The sequence below is a fragment of the Hippocampus zosterae genome, chromosome 5 (genome assembly GCF_025434085.1).
Source record: "Hippocampus zosterae strain Florida chromosome 5, ASM2543408v3, whole genome shotgun sequence".
NCBI lineage: Eukaryota > Metazoa > Chordata > Actinopteri > Syngnathiformes > Syngnathidae > Hippocampus > Hippocampus zosterae.
Window position 1 is genome coordinate 15,903,357 of NC_067455.1, and position 22,817 is coordinate 15,926,173.

Genomic DNA, 22,817 nt, shown 5'->3' on the forward strand with positions numbered 1-22,817 from the left:
GATTGATTAAAAAAAAAAGAACTTTTGCAAACAAACTGGGAGTTCTGTTACTTTGCTAAGTCACTGTCTGTGCGTGCAAGCTTTATCAGCAACAAAGATATGTGAATCCAGGAGGACAAACAAAATAAAGCCCCAATTCAAGGAGGATGAAAAAAAAATAAAGCACCACCAAGTGAGCTGTCAATCCAACTGTTGAAAAACAGGGAAATCTGATCCTCATGCTGAAGGACCTTAAAGAAAGAGCTCTGTTTTTGTTTTTTTTTAATCGCTCCCTCTAAAATAGCACATCCATCTTCGGAATTGAAATGTCTGGTTGGCTGACCTGCACCTGAAACCAAGGAGTATCTGACATGATATGTATTTATAGACAGTGTGGTTTGGCAGATGAGGAACTGCTATGTGAAACAGAGGGGTGTGATAGCTTATGTCCACGGTATAATTCAAAGTAAGACTGATTGAGCTACCTAACCAATGTTGAGTGACACGTAGTCATGGATGCCCTTGAGAGGGAATTTAATTTAGCTTCACATTCAAAAAATTGAACATTCATATCGTGCGTCATCGAGACCCATTCCTTGTAACATGACACGACTAAATGTGTGTGCCCTGCGATTTGTTAGCCACAAGGTCAGGGTGTACCCCGCCTGCTGTCCGAAGACAGCTGGGTTGGACTCCAGCATGCCCGCAAACCCTCGTAAGGGTAAAGCGGGTTTGACAATGGATGGATGGATGGACTTCTAAATGCTTGGCAAAAGGACACAAAATCCATTCTTTGTATTTATGATGGTAGTATAGTCATCTCTTTCAGAGTCACGGGTAAACTGAAATCCATCTCATCTAATTTAGCGCAAGTGGAATGGTACACCCTGTCGCCATTCCGTCATAGGGAACACGTGGGCACACATATTTATACCTATGGGCAATTGAGGGTCTTCAGTTATTCAAACGTGCATGTTTTAGGAATGTGGGAGGAAGCTGGAGTACTGGGAGAAAGTTCAAAAACAGAGAGAACAAGCAAATTTCACGTTGAAAAGCAAGACATTTGAACCCAGAACCTCCGATGCATAAATGCTCAGCCAATTCTTCACGATAAATTGATGTGAAATCTTTGGAATAACTCAAGCAGAGCAAAAGATATGGTTTACAAGTCTCAAAATGACTTTTTTTTCTTTGAGGAACAGTTTTGTGAATCAGTGACTTCATTTGATGATCAACTATAATTTTGAGGAGCCATTTCTTTACAGGTTAATCGCAGAGGCCGAAGGCAAGAGTTTTATCAAAAAATAAAAATGTGACAAGAGTGAACAATTGTTTTTTATATATAATCCTTTTTTATTTGTTTACTACTATTAAAAGTCATAATTAAACTAGTGACTGGCTGGTAACCGATTCAGGTTGTCCCCTGCGCACTGCCCGAAGACAGCTGGGATTGACTCCACCACGTGCCGTGACCCTTGTGAGGGTAAGCGGATCGGAAAATGGATGGATGGGCGGATAGTAGTAAACAATTTTCTTGTCAAGAAACATTGTCAGTGGGCCAAATGTAAACAAATATACATTTCAGTTTAAACTTTCTTGTTTTTTTTTTTTAATGGGTTATATGGTCCTTTGGAAAAGCTACGATAAATTGATAGAAAAAAAAGATGAAATCTACTGAAAACGAATATTTATTTATATGGATCTCAAAAGTCACATTTTAAACTCAGGACTGTATTGACCAAATGAATAACATTAGTAATGTAATGAATATTGAATATACTATATCAATATACCGGTACTTTATCAATATACTATATCAATATACGCCATGTTTCTTTTCAAAGTTGGAAAGGCTCCGATTTTAACACAAGTCCAGCCCGACTTCTGTGAAAAGTTTACTCGATCACCCAAGCAATTCAATTGTTTCCTCAATTTGGAAAGAATTTCCTCAATCTCCTTTTTGGAGCAAACGGCATGGATTTGTTATCTTCTGTTCTACTTGTCATGCTTTCGTGACCACAATACTTGGAAGGAAGTGAACATTACAGATTTAGGAGGGAACTCACTCAGTAATGTGTAGAGCTGCACTAGTACCCATCTGAAGCCCGTTGCTAGTTAATTGGTTTGGCATAAGTGGCACAGAGTTTAGAGCTTGTGTCGAGCGCCTACTTCCTGTGCAGAGATTATGAAAGCACGTTGAGGCAAATTTTCTGCACAGTTCAATTATCAGAAACAAAATTGTGATTTTAAAATTTTCTACTCAATGTTTTATTGAGGTGCAAAATCTGAATCCAGATTGCAAAACGTCTTATTTGGAGCCTCGGATTAATCCACACATTAAATATTTTGAGCATACCGGTAGTTAAAATTCCTTCCTGAATCAAGCCACTCATCATGATAAAAAAAATGACATTGAATAATTTTGTGTCAGCGAGTGAAGAATTAAAATATAACGATTCCTGCTGCTGTATTTCATCCAAATATTGAATGCAGGGAGAGCACGGTGTCTTGAGACCAAGACGGGCTGTGGCCCGGATGTACCCGAAACCTCTTTCACTTTTTTTATCGTCCATGCATTATACTTAAAGAAGTGACTCTCTACGCGCTATTCATATGTAACGACAACAAGTATACACAGGCAGCACAGTGAAAAGGTGGTTAGCACATCAGCCCCACAGTCAGGCTATCCAGCCGTCCATCTATTTTCCGAACCGCTTGTAGTTTGAATGTCAAACTGTGTGGGGAATTTGAATGTTCTGTCTGTGCTTGTGTTTTCATCTGGTACTCCTGTTTCTTCTCACATCCCTAAAACATGATTTTTAGATTCACTGAATTCTCTAAACTTTGTCTGCATGTGGATGAGCCTCAAATTGTTGTTTGTCTATACAGTATGTGCCCTGAGATTGACTGTTAACCAAGCCAGAGTGTTACCCTGCCTCCCAGTCAGCTTGAATAGCCTGCAGGTACCTAAGAGCCTAATGAGAACAAATGGTTTCGAAAATTGGGTGGATAGATCTCTCTTTCTGTGTGAATATTTTGTAAATGTCACAGACACATTTTGAACAAACAATCAAACCTTGATTAGATTGTTACTTTTGTGGAGCAAATAATTTGTGAAATTATCAACTCTGTCACTTTGAAATGGAATAGCCTTTTTAAAAATGTTTTTGGGAAAAAATGAACATTTCCAAACCCCTCACTTTTCAGCTCTTTTTAATGATAGTCTTGGCAATTTATGTTGAGTGCACTGCAGTCAAGTGTAGAACTTGACACCGTGACCACTCTGTCTCCATCCCTCTCCTTTCTCCCACTGGCCCACACTCACACTGCTGTACTTATTCTGCTTCCAGTATGGTTGGGTGTGCCATACTTCACAATACAACATTGCATTGCTACAACTTTCCTCACTGTGGATTATTTTGTGTTGTTCTGGTAATCATGAATGAATAAATATGTCGCAGGAATGAGTGTGCTTGCACATGAGACAATGTGAGCCCCTCATGTAGAGGACCAAGTCGTTGGAGGTACTACATTGGCTATGTACATTTTCATTTACAGAAAATAGACCAGATGATTGAGACATTTTTTTCTTTCTTTTAACATTAATCCTTGCTGCAATTGTGTATGTTTCGCAGTTATAATTGGCCTCCATCCCAGTGAAAACATGTATGCGCTCGACTATCCAACCGTTTTTCTGTGCTGCTGAGTATGGCAAGTGAGGTGGGGCCTATCCCGGGTGATGTTTGGATAAGGGTGGGGGCCACCCTATACCGGTTGCCAGCTACCGTAGTTGCAGGCCACAGAAAGATAAATGGCCATTAACACTCACATTTACACGAATGGGCAATTTGGAGTCTTCACTTAACCCACCATGCCTGTTTTGGGAATGTGGGAGGAAGCTGGAGCACCTGGAGAAAACTGAATTACATGGAAAACAACGGGAAGATATAAAGTGCAAGAGGGATTCAAATCCAGAACGTCTGAACTGTACACAGACAAGCTCACCACACCCCACGATGCCCATGTGCTCGAATATTAAGACGTTTAATTTTGTACGGGTTGTGACATTCATCTGAAATCCAAGCTAGTCACTTGTCATGAGCACTTAAGCAAGTTGAATAATCTCTTAAGCAGCATGAAGGTGAGACAGTATAACCAGTCATGTACCGTAACAGAATACTAGTAGGTATTTAATTTTTGTGGATTTGTCAATTTTTTAAAAAGTCATTATGACCTGAGTGTGTTGCCTGTGCCCTTTCTTAATGTGTGTTTCTTTGAGGTGGACAAATGAAATAAGCCCCAAATTTTCTAAAAATACTGTACATGAAATTAATATACAACACAATTGAGGTTAACATGTTGGTGTGACCATTTCATTTTTTCCCACACGGCCCCTTTGGAAAAGTAATTGCTCATCTTTGGTTCTGTGAATCCCCTCTCTGGCAGGGAAGGAGCCCGAGCTGGTGTGTGAGGCAGAGAATTTCCGACTGGATATAGTCGGACTTGCCTCCACACACAGCCTGGGTTCTGGTACCAGTTCTCTCGAGAGGGGTTGGACTCTCTTCCACTCTGGAGTTGCTCACGGTGAGAGGCGCAGAGCAGGTGTGGGCATACTCATTGCCCCCCGGCTCAGTGCCTGTACATTGGGGTTCACACCGGTAGACGAGAGGGTTGCCTCCCTCCGCCTGCGGGTGGGGGGACGGGTCCTGACTGTTGTTTGTGCATATGCACCAAACAGCAGCTCAGCATACCCACCCTTTTTGGAGTCCTTGGAGGGTGTGCTGGAGAGTACTCCTGCTGGGGACTCCCTTGTTCTGCTGGGGGACTTCAATGCTCACGTGGGCAATGACAGTGAGACCTGGAAGGGCGTGATTGGGAGGAACGGCCCCCCCGATCTGAACCCGAGTGGTGTTTTGTTATTGGACTTCTGTGCTCGTCACGGATTGTCCATAACGAACACCTTGTTCAAACATAAGGGTGTCCATATGTGCACTTGGCACCAGGACACCCTAGGTCGCAGTTCGATGATCGACTTTGTTGTTGTATCATCGGATTTGCGGCCGCATGTTCTGGACACTCGGGTGAAGAGAGGGGCGGAGCTGTCAACTGATCACCACCTGGTGGTGAGTAGGCTCCGATGGTGGGGGAAGATGCCGGTCCGTCCTGGCAGACCCAAACGTATAGTGAGGGTTTGTTGGGAGCGTCTGGCGGAATCCCCTGTCAGAAGGAGTTTCAACTCCCACCTCCGACAGAGCTTTTCCCATGTTCCGGGGGAGGCGGGGGACATTGAGCCCGAGTGGACCGTGTTCCGTGCCTCTATTGTTGAGGCGGCCAATCTGAGTTGTGGCCGTAAGGTGGTTGGTGCCTGTCGTGGCGGCAACCCCCGTACTCGCTGGTGGACACCAGCAGTGAGGGATGCCGTCAAGCTGAAGAAGGAGTCCTATCGAGCCTTTATGGCCTGTGGGACCCCAGAGGCAGCTGACGGGTATCGATTGGCCAAGCGGGCCGCGGCTTCGGTGGTCGCCGAGGCAAAAACCCGAGCGTGGGAAGAGTTCGGTGAGGCCATGGAAGCCGACTTCCGGACGGCTTCGAGGAAATTCTGGTCCACCATCCGACGTCTCAGGAGGGGGAAGCAGTGCACCACTAACACTGTGTACAGTGGGGATGGGGCGCTGCTGACTTCGACTCGGGACGTTGTGAACCGGTGGGCAGAGTACTTCGAAGACCTCCTCAACTCCACCAACACGCCTTCCTTGGAGGAAGCAGAGCCCGGGGACTCTGAGGTGGGCTCTCCTATCTCTGTGGTTGAAGTCACCGATGTGGTTAAAAAGCTCCTCGGTGGCAAGGCCCCAGGGGTGGATGAGATCCGCCCGGAGTTCCTCAAGGCTCTGGATGTTGTGGGGCTGTCCTGGTTGACACGCCTCTGCAACATCGCGTGGACAACAGGGAGAGTGCCTCTGGATTGGCAGACCGGGGTGGTAGTCCCTCTTTTTAAAAAGGGGGACCGGAGGGTGTGTTCCAACTACAGAGGGATCACACTCCTCAGCCTCCCTGGTAAGGTCTATTCAGGGGTGCTGGAGAGGAGGGTCCGTCAGGAAGTCGAGCCTCAGATTGAGGAGGAGCAGTGTGGTTTTCGTCCCGGCCGTGGAACAGTGGACCAGCTCTACACCCTTAGCAGGGTCCTTGAGGGTATGTGGGAATTCGCCCAACCAGTCTACATGTGTTTTGTGGACTTGGAGAAGGCGTTTGACCGTGTCCCTCGGGGAGTTCTGTGGGGGGTGCTTCGTGGGTATGGGGTACCGAACCCCCTGATACGGGCTGTTCGGTCACTATACCACCGATGTCAGAGTTTGGTTCGCATTGCCGGCAGTAAGTCGGAATCGTTTCCAGTGGAGGTAGGACTCCGCCAAGGCTGCCCTTTGTCGCCGATTCTGTTCATAACCTTTATGGACAGAATATCTAGGCGCAGCCGAAGCGTTGAGGGGGTCCGTTTTGGGGGCCTCAGTATTTCATCCCTGCTTTTTGCAGATGATGTGGTGCTGTTGGCTCCTTCAAACGGGGCTCTCCAACTCTCACTGGAGCGTTTCGCAGCCGAGTGTGAAGCGGTTGGGATGAAAATCAGCACCTCCAAATCTGAAACCATGGTCCTCAGTCGGAAAAGGGTGGAGTGCCCCCTCCGGGTCGGGGAGGAGATCTTACCCCAAGTGGAGGAGTTCAAGTATCTTGGGGTCTTGTTCACGAGTGGGGGTAGGAGGGAGCGGGAGATCGACAGGCGGATCGGTGCAGCGTCTGCTGTGATGCGGACGTTGTATCGGTCTGTCGTGGTGAAAAAGGAGCTGAGCCAAAAGGCGAAGCTCTCAATTTACCGGTCGATCTACGTCCCAACCCTCACCTATGGTCACGAGCTATGGGTCGTGACCGAAAGAACGAGATCCCGGATACAAGCGGCTGAAATGAGTTTTCTTCGCAGGGTGTCCGGGCTCTCCCTTAGAGATAAGGTGAGAAGCTCAGTCATCCGGGAGGGGCTCAGAGTCGAGCCGCTTCTCCTCCACATCGAGAGGAGCCAGATGAGGTGGCTTGGGCATCTGATTCGGATGCCTCCTGAGCGCCTCCCCGGTGAGGTGTTCCGGTCATGTCCCACCGGGAGGAGACCCTGAGGAAGACCCAGGACACGCTGGAGAGACTATGTCACCCAGCTGGCCTGGGAACGCCTCGGGATCCCCCGGGGAGAGCTGGAAGAAGTAGCTAGGGAGAGGGAAGTCTGGGCTTCCCTGCTAAAGCTGTTGCCCCCGCGACCCGGCCCCGGATAAGCGGTAGATGATGGATGGATGGATGGATGGATGGATGGATGGTTCTGTGAATATGATTTACCCAGTGCAGTGATCCCTTGCTCTATGATTTTTTTTTTTAAATTGTGTGTGTCACGGAGTGGTTGAGACAAGTACACAAGGCTCGAAGCTCTGTCTCTGTGCGGCTCGGTCCTAAGCGGGCTGAGGCCCAAGACTGGCCTGCACACCGGTGATTGGGGACCAATATTAGAATGCACAATATGCAACATATGCAATTGTGATAACTGAATTTCCTTAAAAATAATTGATTAGGGTCACGCGTGAGCAAGATTTGCTGCTGACTTTGGCCATCGACAAGTTACTTTGAACTGGCAGCCAGTTAAATGCACAGCACATACTGTGGAGGCTGCCAACCATTCAGACTCAACATTCACACCTATGCACAATAAAGAATCTTTAAGAAACCTAAAATGCATACTCATGGTTTGTGTGAAGAATCAGAAGGACCCACCCACCATCCTCCCCGAGGATTCACACAAGAGGGCCCGAGCTGCCAATCAAAGCAAGAACTCCTCCGTTTTGTTCAGTACAATAAAATTAAAATGTCCCGTTGCAACTACAGTACATTCATGAAAATATGAATATGAATGTGCATACATATGGTCAAGTCATTTTTTTGACGCGTCTTCCCCACTTGTACTTCAATTACCTCCCCTCATCTTATCTGTCCTATTACTTTTTTTCCCCTCAGTCTGTCCCTGTCTCCCTTTGTGGCCTCTTCTTCGCCCCCCCTCCCCCCTTCCTTTCACTGCCTGTTATCTCCAACGTGCAGTTGACTGCTTCTGTCCTCTGGGTGTCAGCACTTGCCTTATCCTCCACTCAACCATACAGCTTTATGTGAACTCACCACCCCTGTTCTGTCAGCATTTTCATTTCCAAGTATTTTCTCACTCCGCACTTTGTCATTTTAGCCACTTCTCTTTCCCCGATCATGCATAAACCCACGTCAAAACACACTCAAAAATCAATCGATGTGGAGCAATTGTACACAAGGCCTCCATCCTGTGTGTGTAGGTGTGTGTGTGTGTGTGTGTAGGTGTGTGTGTGCCCGCGCCTGTGAGCGTGCATATGCCTGTATGCCTGCATCCATGTTTTTCTGTGTGTGCATGCGATTTTATGTGAATAGGTGTGTGTGTTAGTGGTGAGGGCACTAGTTTGGTGGCAGATATTGACTTTGAAAGGTGGTGGAATTTGAGCTGTTGCAGGAGATAAACCATCCACTCATCCCACTGCTTTCGATGGAAGCATAAGATGGACGCCAAGAAGTTAAATAATGCAGTAAAAATATACAAAACAAAATACTATGCTGTACCGAACAACACACACACACACACATATATATATATATATATATATATATATATATATATATATATATATATATATATATATATATATATATATTTATTTATTTATTCATTTATATGTAAATAAATGTATATATATATATATATATTTTTTTTTTTTTTAAAGAGGAGGGATTTACAGGAATGCAGGCGTTTGACAATAGGCATCTGGGTGGGGATTGATGAAATTCTGCAGCACCCGTGACCCCGGATGCGTGGATACAGAAAATCCTTCAGAATGACTGAGGACATACAGAAATGTTTTTTTCAAGGAAGACAATACGAAGATAGTTTCCAGTATTGAGGAAGAAGAAAAGTCGATCTTGTCATCATCGTCTCCAAAAATATATACAGTATATATATAAATACATCCCACAGAGAAAAAATAATCTTATCTCCCAAATGGAGTTAACTCCTCATTTTTCTTGCTTTGTTTAAAGCGTCTGCTTGGAGTGACCGTCTGTCCTTCATTCAAAACTGCAGTTAATCTTCTTTTCATAATGCATATTTGTTCACAAAAAATAACCATCATAATTTAAAAGAGGAACTGAAGGTTGTTCTTCTGGATCATGCACTCTTTGGTTCCCCCAAACACTTGGGAAGGTAGCGGTATGTTTGTCATCTTATCTTCTTTTTAAAAGTGAGTTTTACGTTTCTTCAGACAATGGCATGGATTTGGGGGAAGATTTCAATCTCAATTACAAAATCAAGTAATGTTTTTTTTTTTACTTCCTTGCTGTGCCATTTATGCCATTTGTCACTTTGTCATACCTTACTGGAGTTGAGTAAAATAATATTTCATGTCGTGTTTGTTTCTTTTTTAATCAATTAAGTTATGCGATGCACACGTTAATATCACAGCGGCGCCAAGAGTGGGCTCTCTTTTCTAATTTCCTCCCCGTTTACATTTGCTGAGTGTAATTTGATCAATGGCCAAGAAAACACAGAATCCAAAGCACTAGATGGTGATCATGTTTCTTTCATCTCTTTGAGATGCGGTGCTTTTTGAACCTGTACAATGCTGACTGGTTACAGAGATAACTGTATATCTCCTACATGCAATATTTGTTTTTTTTTTTACATATTTGATTTTCCTTGGCTCCGGTTAATGTGACAGACATGTCCTGGAGTGTCTCAACAATACTTGACTTTATGCTCACAACAACGGGAAAGCACCCTTTTGTTGCACTAGTATAGATAAAATGGCAGTTGTGTCCCTCTTTGAGACGTTTCCACCACACAGAGATTCTCAGTGTTCAAGTCAAGCTTTAAAAGTGACGTTGTTTAATCTGTCATATTTTAAGGGGGAAGCTTTTCCTTCCATCTATATTGTTTTTAAAGTGTTACATCCTTTGTGATGCTGCAGTATACATTTGTCTTTTGGTCCATAAATGAGTATTGGTCGCCATAAACAGGCTCACTAATCAAGTTGAAAGAGAATAAAAACCCATCGCCTCTTGTGTGGCATTTAAGAACAATAAATGATTGGGCCACAGTGCAATCAGATAAATTAAAAACATAATTATTATTTTTTTCCCCTCTCATACACACCAATGATCTAAATAAACAATTTCACAAATTGCACTTTACAAGTAAAAATGTGCGTTTTGCACCTGGAGAACATAGATTACGTTTACATGACTACTTGGGTGAGGGTCAACGTTCGAACCTCTGGAACATTCGGAATAAACTGTTTATATGAATGAACAGACAGAGTTACTCCCGAATTTGAATAACTCGATTTCAACAGCGACACACAGGCATCGAGACGCAAATTTCTGCTTGTTATTTTCTACCTTCAACAAAACATTTCATGTCACTCACCACAGGAATAAAGCAGTCGATTTCCTTCTTGCTCCAAAATGTGCTTTTGTGCTGCTTTTTGACCTCTGTGTGTGTATTCCCGGCAAGCTGTGCCCCATATGCTCCTATTACTTATGCACATGTACATACCTGTGAGTATACACACTGAGTCATTTTCGATGCAGAGACAGAAAATAATGTGAAAACGCCGCGGAGTATGCAAAGAACACAAATCAATGCACCGTTCGAAAGGAGGTAACTTGATCATGTTTACATGATCTAACATGCGCGTTAGAAAAGGGGGAACCCGGAGCATATTTTGTTTTTTTTTGCGCATGTTTAACGAATGTTTACATGGCCTTTAAAAACCTGAATACTGCTGATATTTGAGTTTTTGACTGCATGGAAACTTAGTCATTGAAACGCAACACTGCAAATGGGTGTTGATGTTGCAGTCTGCAGAGCTGTTCAATGTTAACGGAAATCATTGAACACTAACGTGTTATGCCAGTAACACTTCCTGATTGTTACAAATATTTTAAAAAAACATTTAAAAACATATACCAGGTTGGCTGCTACAATATATAACTATAGTTTTCATTCCACTCCCTCCAAGCAGGAGTTGGGGGACTCAGGAGGTGGGGTGCTCAGTGAATCCCTCATAACCAATTCGGCATGGGAGTTCCACTTCAAGTGAAGCATATGACCCCAACGTGCGTATGAAATTCCAGTGCTCAATCTGTTGTGCAATTCTCATTAGTTCTCATGGTTACTAGAGGGATCACACTCCTCAGCCTCCCTGGTAAGGTCTATTCAGGGGTGCTGGAGAGGAGGGTCCGTCAGGAAGTCGAGCCTCAGATTGAAGAGGAGCAGTGTGGTTTTCGTCCCGGCCGTGGAACAGTGGACCAGCTCGACACCCTTAGCAGGGTCCTCGAGGATATATGGGAATTCGCCCAACCAGTCTACATGTGTTTTGTGGACTTGGAGAAGGCGTTTGACCGTGTCCCTCGGGGTGTTCTGTGGGGGGTGCTTCGAGGGTATGGGGTACCGAACCCCCTGATACGGGCTGTTCGGTCACTATACCACCGATGTCAGAGTTCGGTTCGCATTGTCGGCAGTAAGTCGGAATCGTTTCCAGTGGGGGTAGGACTCCGCCAAGGCTGCCCTTTGTCGCCGATTCTGTTCATAACCTTTATGGACAGAATTTCTAGGCGCAGCCGAAGCATTGAGGGGGTCCGTTTTGGGGGCCTCAGTATTACATCCCTGCTTTTTGCAGATGATGTGGTGCTGTTGGCTCCTTCAAACAGGGCTCTCCAACTCTCACTGGAGCGTTTCGCAGCCGAGTGTGAAGCGTTTGGGATGAAGATCAGCACCTCCAAATCTGAAACCATGGTCCTCAGTCGGAAAAGGGTGGAGTGCCCCCTCCGGGTCGGGAGGAGATCTTGCCCCAAGTGGAGGAGTTCAAGTATCTTGGGGTCTTGTTCACGAGTGGGGGCAGGACGGAGCGGGAGATCGACAGGCGGATCGGTGCAGCGTCTGCTGTGATGCGGACGTTGTATCGGTCTGTCGTGGTGAAGAAGGAGCTGAGCCAAAGGCCGAAGCTCTCAATTTACCGGTCGATCTACGTTCCAACCCTCATCTATGGTCACGAGCTATGGGTCGTGACCGAAAGAACGAGATCCCGGTTACAAGCGGCCGAAATGAGTTTTCTCCGCAGGGTGTCCGGGCTCTCCCTTAGAGATAAGGTGAGAAGCTCGGTCATCCAGGAGGGGCTCAGAGTCGAGCCGCTTCTCCTCCACATCGAGAGGAGCCAGACGAGGTGGCTTGGGCATCTGATTCGGATGCCTCCTGAGCGCCTCCCTGGTGAGGTGTTCCGGTCATGTCCCACCGGGAGGAGACCCTGAGGAAGACCCAGGGCACGCTGGAGAGACTATGTCACCCAGCTTGCCTGGGAACGACACGGGATCCCCCGGGGAGAGCGGGAAGAAGTAGCTAGGGAGAGGGAAGTCTGGGCTTCCCTGCTAAATCTGTTGCCCCCGCGACCCGGCCCCGGATAAGCGGTGGATGATGGATGGATGGATGGTTACTAGCTGGCTACTTCATCACCACGCAAGCTGCCAGTCACACTTGGGTATGTCAGCCAGGTTGCGACGTAACTCGCTCTGGGTCGGGCCATACCTTGCAATTTGGGACCCAAGGTACCGGTAATCGTAACAGCCTTGAAGTATGAGGCTGTTTTGATGCTAGTTTTGCTGGTGGACAAAATGGATGGAATAACGACAAAGTACCTCAAATGATCTTGACTGGTGTATCCCCTTGCAAGATATAGGAAAATATGCAATATATTCAGTGATATATTCCCATACATGAGATTTTATATTTGTATTTCACCGTATATAGCAATATAAGCATAGACTATATATGCAGGGTGTTCCAAAAGTCTTGGGCACATTTTGGCATTGGATATCCCAATCAATTTTGCTACTGTAGACTGCACATTTCCCCAGTGTGGGACAAATAAAGGTTATCTTATCTTATATATACAGTTACAGGACATTGTTTTTTTTTCTGTTGTGAATATGTAACGGTGGTACATGGTATTCTCCAATCCTGAAGGATACAGTCTAATTTGTGATGTGAGTATACTGTATATGTCAATTTGTGATTCATGATTCATTTAAAGTGCTTACTTACATGCTGTTTTTCATAAATATGGTTTTCCTGTTTATTCGAATGAAAGTTAAATGACGAAGATTTTGCACCTCAAAACGTGTCTATCAAGCTGCCTTTATTTTTAACTTAGTTTATTTCTAACTCCTGCTACCACTCTCCCCCTTGGCTTACTCTCTTAGGTAAAGACCTGCAAATTTCTCGAAGTCAGTCACTTCGTTCAGTGGACAGTCGTAAGCAGCTTGATGATGGAGACAAGCAACAAAGTGGACAGCAAAACCCTCAGACAGGTAAAATAGTTTGAGAGGTCCCTTGCAGTAGCTTTTGGTTTACCACACACACATCTCCAACTACTTGCACACATGTGAGTCTGCTTGTTGGCTATTTTCGAGGTATCCTTGATCATTCTTTGTACACCTCTGAATCTCTCCCCTGCATGCCTGCATATGTGAGACCTGGTTCCGTGTGTTTTGTGCAACACAGAGTATACATGGGAGTTTGAGTTGAGTTTGGCCGAGAGGAACACAAGTGAGTATGATAAATGTAAAATAGTCCAAATGAGATTGTGTTCCTTTCTATCTGATATCACTTTGCTGTGAGACAAAGCGGGATGTGTGTGGTTGAAGGCGCCAGTTGCATCAGGCAAGTTATAATTGCTTGTTCATGTGTGTACATTATGACTTCGCCTAAGGAGAAAGAGAAACTATTTAGGCAAGCCATCACTGTATTTTTTTCACTGTCTCCCTGCACGCAGGTTTTCGTAAATTGTAGCTGTCATTAGTGTGTGTCCGTCTTGTCGATTAAAGGTGAACATTTACACATATGCAAGTGTGCGTGTGTGTGTATGTATAAAAAAATGGGAAACACCTCAGAAGGTGGTGGAGAATGACAGAGCAAAGATCCTGTGGGACTTCCAGATCCAGACTGACAAGATAGTAATGGCGAACCAACCAAATATCGTGATCATAGATAAAGGGCAGAGGAAAGCCGTTGTAGTGGATGTAGCGGTCCCAAGTGATGGAAACATCAGGAAGAAGGAACACGAGAAACTTGAGAAATACCAAGGCCTCAGAGAGGAGCTGGAGAGAGCTTGGAAGGTAAAGGTGACAGTCATGCCTGTGGTGGTCGGAGCACTCGGGGCAGTGACCCCCACACTGGATGAGTGGTTGCAACAGATCCCGGGAACAACATCGGACATCTCAGTCCAGAAATGTGCAGTGCTGGGAACAGCAAGGATACTGCGCAGAACCCTCAAGCTTCCTGGCCTCTGGTAGAGGACCCGAGCTGAATGAGGGCCGGACACCACCCGAGGGGTGAGACGAGGATTATTATATGTGCGTATATATTACGTGTAAGTGTGTGTGGGTGTGTGTCTCCCTGCTTCTTAGCTGTGAATATCTGGATTGTCACTCCCTGAGCAACGCTGTACAGGTAGCCAGAGCCTCTGACAAGTTGACTGACATATCCTAAGTCAGAAGAGCTAATTTCCCTAAAAAGTAAATAGTATAAAGTGTCTCAGCCACACCAGCAAATACTCAAATATTCCCCGTACACATTTGGATGCAAATGATTGGTTGACGCCCATTTGTATCTGATACAGACTCTTTACAGCTTATTGTTTTTAAAAGGGTCATACCTTTAGGTTTGCATAGGCCATTGGATCACTTGGTTGGGCAAGTTGAAGTGTCTTTATTATAAGTCTGAACGCTTCCACCACATTTTTAGAAACACATTTAAAATTATCTGTGGAATCCTGATCTGTCCCGGAGGACAAATGTGCATGCATCTTAAATGCCAAGAGACTACCCGTCATCACACAAATCCTCCAGAGGCTAGTTCCTGCATGCAAATTAGTTATGACCCTCTCCTTTCCTCTTCCTCTTTTTCTTCTTCCCCCTTCTTGACCCGCCCTTCCTCCTCAATAGACTCAACCTCAGGTGAGGAGTGGTCAGCATGGAGTGTGTGTTCTGCTACATGTGGGGAGGGCTGGCAGAGTCGCACTCGTTTCTGTGTCTCCTCCTCGTACAGTACCCAGTGTAGTGGGCCACTGCAGGAGCAGAAAACTTGCAACCCTGCTGTTTGTCCAGGTAAGTTCCCTTTCCCAGTCTGTCGACCCAACCCTCTGCGCTTGCCAAGCCCTCTCCTTGATGCTTCCCCACTCCTTGTAGCATTCCCAATCTTCTACTTAGGATATTCACCCTCAATGTGAATATTTTTTGGCCTTAAGCTACAGAAAAAGGCTTTCAACAACAAACGCTTGATCAAAATAAATTATCATGGAAGAAAATGTCAATGGATTTGACAATAATGATATTGGTGTCTCTGCATGTAAATCATACTCTAGCTTCTCTGTTTGCAGTGGCCGGTGCTTGGGATGAATGGTCACCATGGAGTTTATGTTCGTCAACATGTGGCAGAGGTTATAGATCCCGAACACGAACCTGCACGCCACCCCAGTTTGGAGGAGATCCCTGTGATGGTCCAGAGAAACAGACTAAATTCTGTAATATAGCTGTCTGTCCAGGTGAGACACACAATGCATCCGTTTCTGTAAAACTTAACGTAACATCTACATTGTGTGCGCGTGCGTGTGTTTATCTACGTTGTGTGTGCGTGCGTGTGTTTAAAATGTATTATCAATACCATTTATCACCATAAACACATACACCAGGGGTGCCCATTACGTCGATCCAGATCTACCGGTAGATCTGAAAGGCATTGTGGGTAGATCAGGTCGGCCATCCGCCCTGAGTTTTTTTTAAATAACAATCTTTATTTAAGAAGTCAATTACAAATCACAGAAAATCCGTCCTGACAATTATTATTATTCTTTTATCCGTCCTGACAATGACATTCGAACTTTCTCTGCCACACGCGTCACTGCGCATGCGCATTCAACTCCGCTAATTACTGCACAACTCTCCTAAATTTGAGAATAAGACAGGAGATAAATATGAGTGGAAAAGCTGGACTAAGTAAAAGTCTGAAGACCTACCACTACAATAAGGTCTGAGAGGAGAACTTATTTTTTACAATGTTGTTTTCAAAGTGCAATTCTGGAACTTGGTCCCAGAGGACAAGTACCCCAACATCAGGAAATGCGCTACCTTTTTGACCGCATTATTTGGCTCCACTTATTTATGTGAGTCAGTCTTTTCCCACATGAAGATCATTAAATCCAAGTACTGTTTCACAATGACTGATGAGCATCTGGAAATCTGCTTGAGGCTGGCTATCAGCAGCTACTGTCCGGACTATGCATCCCTGTCTGATTTAATTCACAGCAAGTCGTCAGAGTAAGGTCATTACAAAACATTTATTTGTTGTATTGTGCTATACAGGTTGATGCACTCATGCATATCTATAATGTACAAATAAAAATAATTCTCTCTCTCTCTCTTTTATATATATATATATATATATATATATATATATATATATATATATATATATATATATATATATATATATATATATATATATATATATAATGTGTTTTTTATTTTTAACTGGCGGTAGATCATTTTGACTCGGCCATGTCATAAGTAGATCTCAGGCCGAAAAAGTGTGGGCACCCCTGACATACACAAAGGTACTGAAAATTGCGACAATGATTTGAATTTGTTCACCATGGTTCTAACGGTGCCTTGCAAGCCAGTACCCACCCATTGGTGTCTGAATGTGTGAGAAAGGGGGAATGTGAATCTCTGTATAATGCTCTTGCTACCTTATCGTGTTGATAAAGCGCTACATGACTATCCTTGTAATTCGTGATGATTTACTGTATATATCCTGCGCCACATCTCGTGCATTGTGGCTGGACAGGTGGATTTCAACGCTCCTTTTATGGCCTGTCTTGTCTGCTTTAATTCCCCTTCTGAGATGAGCTCTGGCAGCTCTGCACGGAGCTCTGCCACCTCACCTGAAGGCAGCGCCGTGGGCCCTGAGGAGTGTGTTGGCTGGGCCGGTCATCCAGGGTTTCTGGTTTGGGAAAACCCTAAATGTTTTTTTTCCAGTCACATTCCCAATATGGAACTTGACATTGTTTTGTACTATCGTGTGAAAATGTCCAGTTCCTGGTCTTCAAAAATAGCCTAGTCTTTCTGTTCGATGCAGTCCTGTAATTTGGAGATTGCATTGTCTGGCCAGGTTCTAACTGTTTTTGTGGTGGACCTGGCTTTGTGTTAGAGGCGGGTATAGGCTGGGGAGAGCAAAGGGGAGAGGTGATCTGACTGGCCAAGGTGGGGACGACGTATGGAGTAAACATGATCCAAGATGTTCCCTCCTCCAGCGGAACCTGACATGTTGCTCAAAATTTCAGCATACAGCTTTTGAATTGAATTGAATTGAATTGAATTGAATTGAATTGAATTGAATACAACTTTATTGTCAAATGTGCTACAAACATACCCTTTTGAGTTTGGCTTATTACAGTTATGTGGACACCATCAGCCCACTGCTTGAATCTGTGTAGGGTATAATGAAATGACCAAACTATCAAAGCAGTCTGGAGTGAAGTTTGTTGAACAGTGTCAGAAAGATGTGTCTACGCCACAAGGAATGGCTCTTCCAACAGCATCAAGACATCGAACACAAAAATGGCTATGAGCAAATGATGTACCACCGTGCTGCTAAAATCTAATGATACACATACCTCGAGTCTTTTTGTGCTTTGCAAATTCTCTTCCCTGACTATTCTCAGTGGATGGCGAATGGAATGAGTGGTCAAGTTGGAGTTCCTGCTCATCTTCCTGCTCTAATGGCACCATGCAACGAACAAGAGAGTGTAACGGCCCCTCATACGGAGGTTCTGAATGTAGAGGAGAGTGGTTGGAGACCGTTGACTGCTTCCTTGGGGAATGCCCTGGTAGGGGAGAGAACATGTTTCTTGAGACTTTTTACACTTTATGCATGTCCTTTTACTGTACCCATGACTCCTGTGTTTTGCAAATGGGCTAATATTGCAAATGTCTTTTCAGTGGATGGGAGGTGGCAGCCATGGTCTTTATGGTCAGGGTGTTCCAAGACTTGTGGCGGTGGGAGACAGCAGAGAAACAGAATTTGTTATGGGCCCTTTTTTGGGGGGCAGTCTTGCCCTGGAGAACGAGAAGAGGTCCGGCACTGTAATGAAAAAAGATGCCCGGGTAAATAAAATCCAACATTCTGCGTTATTATTTCTCTGTTAGATTTGAGAAATGTAAAAATGTATTATTTTACCCTGTCCTCACATTTGACTGGTAGTTTAGCTGATTTTTGTGATGTTCAACAAATTGATTCATATTTTGGTGTCATTAGAGCCTCATGAAATATGTGCTGAGGACAACTATTCAAACATTGTTTGGAAGATGACTCCTGCTGGAGATACAGCAGCAGTACGATGTCCTCCCAATGCAATGGGTTAGTGTCGGCCATCGAGACACATATCCTACTGTCCAAGAAAACATTGGAACGTAAAATACGCAGAAGCAATTGCAACAATAGTCAACAAATGTCTCATTACAGGGTTGATTTTGCGTCGCTGCATCCTTGATGAGGAGGGTATGGCATTCTGGGAGAATCCGACCTATATGAAGTGCATTTCCAATGATTATCGCAGCATACAAACTTTGGTGAGTTTCATATTTTTAAGAAGCTGAAGCAATTACATTTTCCATTATGTGCAAATAGCAGCAATGAGATTCTCAGGCTACCTTGGCTGTCCCTAAAAATAGTGTCCAAGTAGAACACGCTGTGCTGAGATTAAGTCATATTACTCACACATTTCGATTGTACTTGACCTCAAACATGAATCGTCCTTCCCTTTCATAACAAATGAGACCAACAAGTGTTATTCGGGATCATATTTAATCAAACGATTTGCCCCTTAGTTTTCTGCATACTTATCAGATACCATAAAAGATTCTCTTGTCATTTTCTGTCTTTTTTTTATACTTGGAACAATCTCGATGCATTACGGGCTTAATGTTAGAATTCACTCAGTGGTTTCCCTCACATTTGGCAGCTCTGAATTTCACCACATAAATGCACGTTTATTTTGTCTCACAAACGGTGATGCAAAACTGCTTATTTCAAGCCTTGCTTTAATACAAAAGGTGACCCTCAGTATAGGCATGGGACTACCAATTTGGAAAGTCCTTTCTTCCTTTTTAAGTTTTTTTTTGTTTAGTGGACATTTTTATAATGGTGTCATGGCAAGGCTAATAAGAGTGGCACGATGTGAGGTTCCATGTTCTTCCTGCGTTTCATTCATTTCCTGCCGCTTGCTGAGTACCAACTTCTTAAAAGCATCCTAGGCTTTTGTCAACACAAACACACACACACAAAACCTGTGTTACACTTACAGCCTTTCTACCTTGTTGAGTAGACACAATTGTAATGGGGTCTCACTTCGTGTCATACATGTATGAGGCCCGTATCTTGCTAACGGAAACCAGACTCATAACCTACTTTTAGTAGGTTAGTACATCCTTTTACAAAAAATGCCTAATTTTCTCTGCCAATACCAAACTGCTCCATTGACTCTTGTTTGATGTTTTGCGGATTGAGTGATTGACTGATGATGTTACCATCTCTAAGATGGCTGACGAATGCATACACAGTGAGGCAGGGATGGTATGTAGAGCAAACAATTCAAAATGGAGCCATCAAATTTTCGTCAAACACATGCCAACTTCTTCCCATAATCTGGTATTGAGTCTTGTTTTTGTATTTTGCATGTTATTATTGCCTTACATGTCAGTGACTGAGATCCTAGAGCAACAATGCTGGCATCTGATCTCCGACGCTTGGGAGCCAGCACCTACATATATTCTGGGCTATTATTTAGCTATTATAAAGTGTGATTGACTTTACCACTGCAGACCACAGACTGCAAGATATTGGAAAAAATGCGGTATCGGTATCATTGCTATAATTAACATATACCGAAAGAAATTACATATATTTAATAATAATTAAATTAAATATTATTAAATTTATTTAATAATAATTAAATAAATTTAATAATAATAAATATATTTATTCTTGCGGCAAAATAAGTAGGCTCAATGTATTTTAAGCTAATTCATTGTAATCAATCTCGCGATATATCAGCTGCAGCCTTTAATAATGCACTAATTTCCTTAATGTATTCCTCTGCGTGTGAACAGATGAATGAGAGGTATTAACCCGGTTCAGTTTGAAGAAGGCACTTGATTAAATTCACTACAATGACATGAATTAGTTAAGAGGAAGATTTGACACATTCTCTTAGCCTGCCAATGTTACTGATCCCAGCAACAGGCCAACCCGCTCAAGGCAGGGTATGTGTATATTTGATGTCGAGGAGTTGCAATGGACCAAGCCGCTTAATAAAACATCCATATATATGACTATGGACTCACTACAAATAATTTGGGAACCAAGAGGTCAGTAAAAGGGCTACCTATCCTTCTACTGGCTGTCACATGAACAATGGATCACAAATAGCTAGATGTTTGATGAATTGAGAGAATCCATGTATCATTTGTTCTTTCCTTTTACTATTGGTGATCGAAAATCAAATAATAAAAAACATAACAATATTTGTTTGTGAATCCAAGACAGACACACGCACACACGCGCACGCACACACACGCACACACACGATCAGTTGTGTCTACCGTAAGTGAGGTAATTAGCATCGATGTAGATCGTTAGGTTGTTAGTCACCACAATCAATACAGACCATGACCTTGATGTATGAAATCATCCATCAGCCATATTATATTGTGGACAAATGCTTCTCCCTGTTTTTTCCATGGTTACCTAGATGTGACCTCTTGTCTTATTTTGTGCCATTTGAGGTCAAACTGGAATTTACATTTTATTTTAACACAGAATATTTTAGAGATGTTGGTTTCGTCAACATCTAATTGAAAAAAAAAAAAAAAAGGAAGAGGCATTCTCTTGAACGATTCCAGTTCAGATTTAGGCATTCAAAATCAGGTGTAGATCTAAATTTAACCAACCATCATGCGGACCTCTCTAAGTTATAATTACACCTCATGCTATGTTGTTATAATTAACAAAATATATTGCGGTCAAACTCTTTTTGTCAGACTCGAGAACATTTATCCAAAGCACAGCGAGGCCTTGTGGGTGATGGACTGTCTGAAGTGATGACTAAACTGAGGGTGACTTCCAGTGATGGCACCAGCTACAGTGGTGATTTGCAGGCCATTTTGGATGTGCTGAAGAACATGACTGAGATCTTCAGGAGGGCATACTACAGTCCCAGCAGTGCAGACATGAGGGTAATAACCAGAAACCTGTGTCACATTGTAACCAAAAGAACAATTATGGTGGATTGACGTGCCTCATAAATCCTTGTGGAAACCGAAACCAAGTTGCCATGACTATCAATGCTTTTATTCGATATCTGCTTCTTCTTCTGTCTTTTGGCGGTTGGCAAACAACTTTTCATGTGTTACAGCCACTTTCTGAAATCGAGTGTAGGTCTGCATAATACTATTTCACAACCTCCTATTTTATCCTACTCTTTCCTAAAAAAATATACGGTATATTGATTTAAACCGTAATTCAGAACTTCTCTGTAAAATATCTGTAGTATTCAAAACTACTTTCTGACTTAGCTCATTAAATAGTTGTTGTCTTGCCTGACTATACTCAACACATGATTCTAATTCATGCCCTATTCTCTCTTTGTCTTTCTCTCGCTCTCTCTCTCTCTGCTTCTCTATCTTCCTCCTCTTTTGTCCTATGTGTACTTCTAGCACTGCCTGCATATGTTTGAATTATATAAATCCTTCAAACCCTTCTCCTTTTCTTACTTCATTGGCGGATTACAGTTCTTTGATGCATACCGTCACCTACTGCACTGGGAGCACAAAGCGTTTCCATATCTAGTCAAACCGGCTGTATTCAGTCCCGCGAACTAACACACAAGAGACAGGAGCGTTTTTCCATCAGTCGTCAGCAAAACGGGTGACCGCCAGTGACTGTCTGACAGACCTTCCAGACAAAAACGAATTAACTAAAACCCGCTTCCATCGGTGCCATTGTTTATTTTTTTTTTCAATTTTCTCGTCATTCGTCAGCAAAATGACCACCAGTACCGACCCTCTGTCAGGACTGATGGAATGCCCACCTCTCTGTTTTAGTATAAGTATTATTTTTTTAACGTAATATCAATATGGGCTTGTGTCAAAATTAAATTGTCACAAGATTTTTAAGAGTTTTATTTACACATTGGAACTTTAAATTGTTTGATAGAACATTATAAACATTCTGATTTGTCAACTATTTTATGATGAAACATATTTTTTCTGTTCTAGAACTTTGTCCAGTCACTTAGTAATCTACTAATGGAAGAAAACAGAATGCGATGGGAAGAAGCTGAACTGGTAAAGGTAATTTTTATATATTTGCACCTTTTTGCAATTGCATACAGCATGTGTGTATGTGTGTGTGTGTGTGTGTGAGAAAGTGATATCATTAATCAGCTTTCAATAAATGTTTTCTTTAACTTTTCACCTTCACTTGAAGCTTAGGTATTGTTTGTGTTTTTATAAAGCAAAATGCTATGCTTGTGTAGTTTGAAGGTGCACCCAGCATGCCTTGAGGAACGTTTTTTTTCAAATAATTATTAATAATTACAGGTTTCTTCTTGTCCTCTCCGTGAGCCGTCACC

General features: G+C 43.3%; 1 protein-coding gene across 9 annotated transcripts in view; it reads left to right on the forward strand.

Moving 5' to 3' along the window:
- adgrb1a (adhesion G protein-coupled receptor B1a) overlaps nucleotides 1–22,817 on the forward strand; it is a 132,329-nt gene that overhangs the window by 37,978 nt on the left and 71,534 nt on the right. For 6 of the 9 annotated variants that reach the window (XM_052066404.1, XM_052066402.1, XM_052066409.1 and 3 more), the window contains exons 3-11: nucleotides 13,330–13,437; nucleotides 15,073–15,234; nucleotides 15,507–15,671; nucleotides 17,850–18,014; nucleotides 18,127–18,291; nucleotides 18,443–18,544; nucleotides 18,650–18,756; nucleotides 21,226–21,420; nucleotides 22,462–22,536. In XM_052066404.1, coding sequence (XP_051922364.1) covers nucleotides 13,330–13,437; nucleotides 15,073–15,234; nucleotides 15,507–15,671; nucleotides 17,850–18,014; nucleotides 18,127–18,291; nucleotides 18,443–18,544; nucleotides 18,650–18,756; nucleotides 21,226–21,420; nucleotides 22,462–22,536 — 1,244 coding nt within the window. The remainder of the gene's footprint in view (nucleotides 1–13,329; nucleotides 13,438–15,072; nucleotides 15,235–15,506; nucleotides 15,672–17,849; nucleotides 18,015–18,126; nucleotides 18,292–18,442; nucleotides 18,545–18,649; nucleotides 18,757–21,225; nucleotides 21,421–22,461; nucleotides 22,537–22,817) is intronic. The other 3 variants (XM_052066403.1, XM_052066406.1, XM_052066410.1) reach the window with 2 other exon arrangements.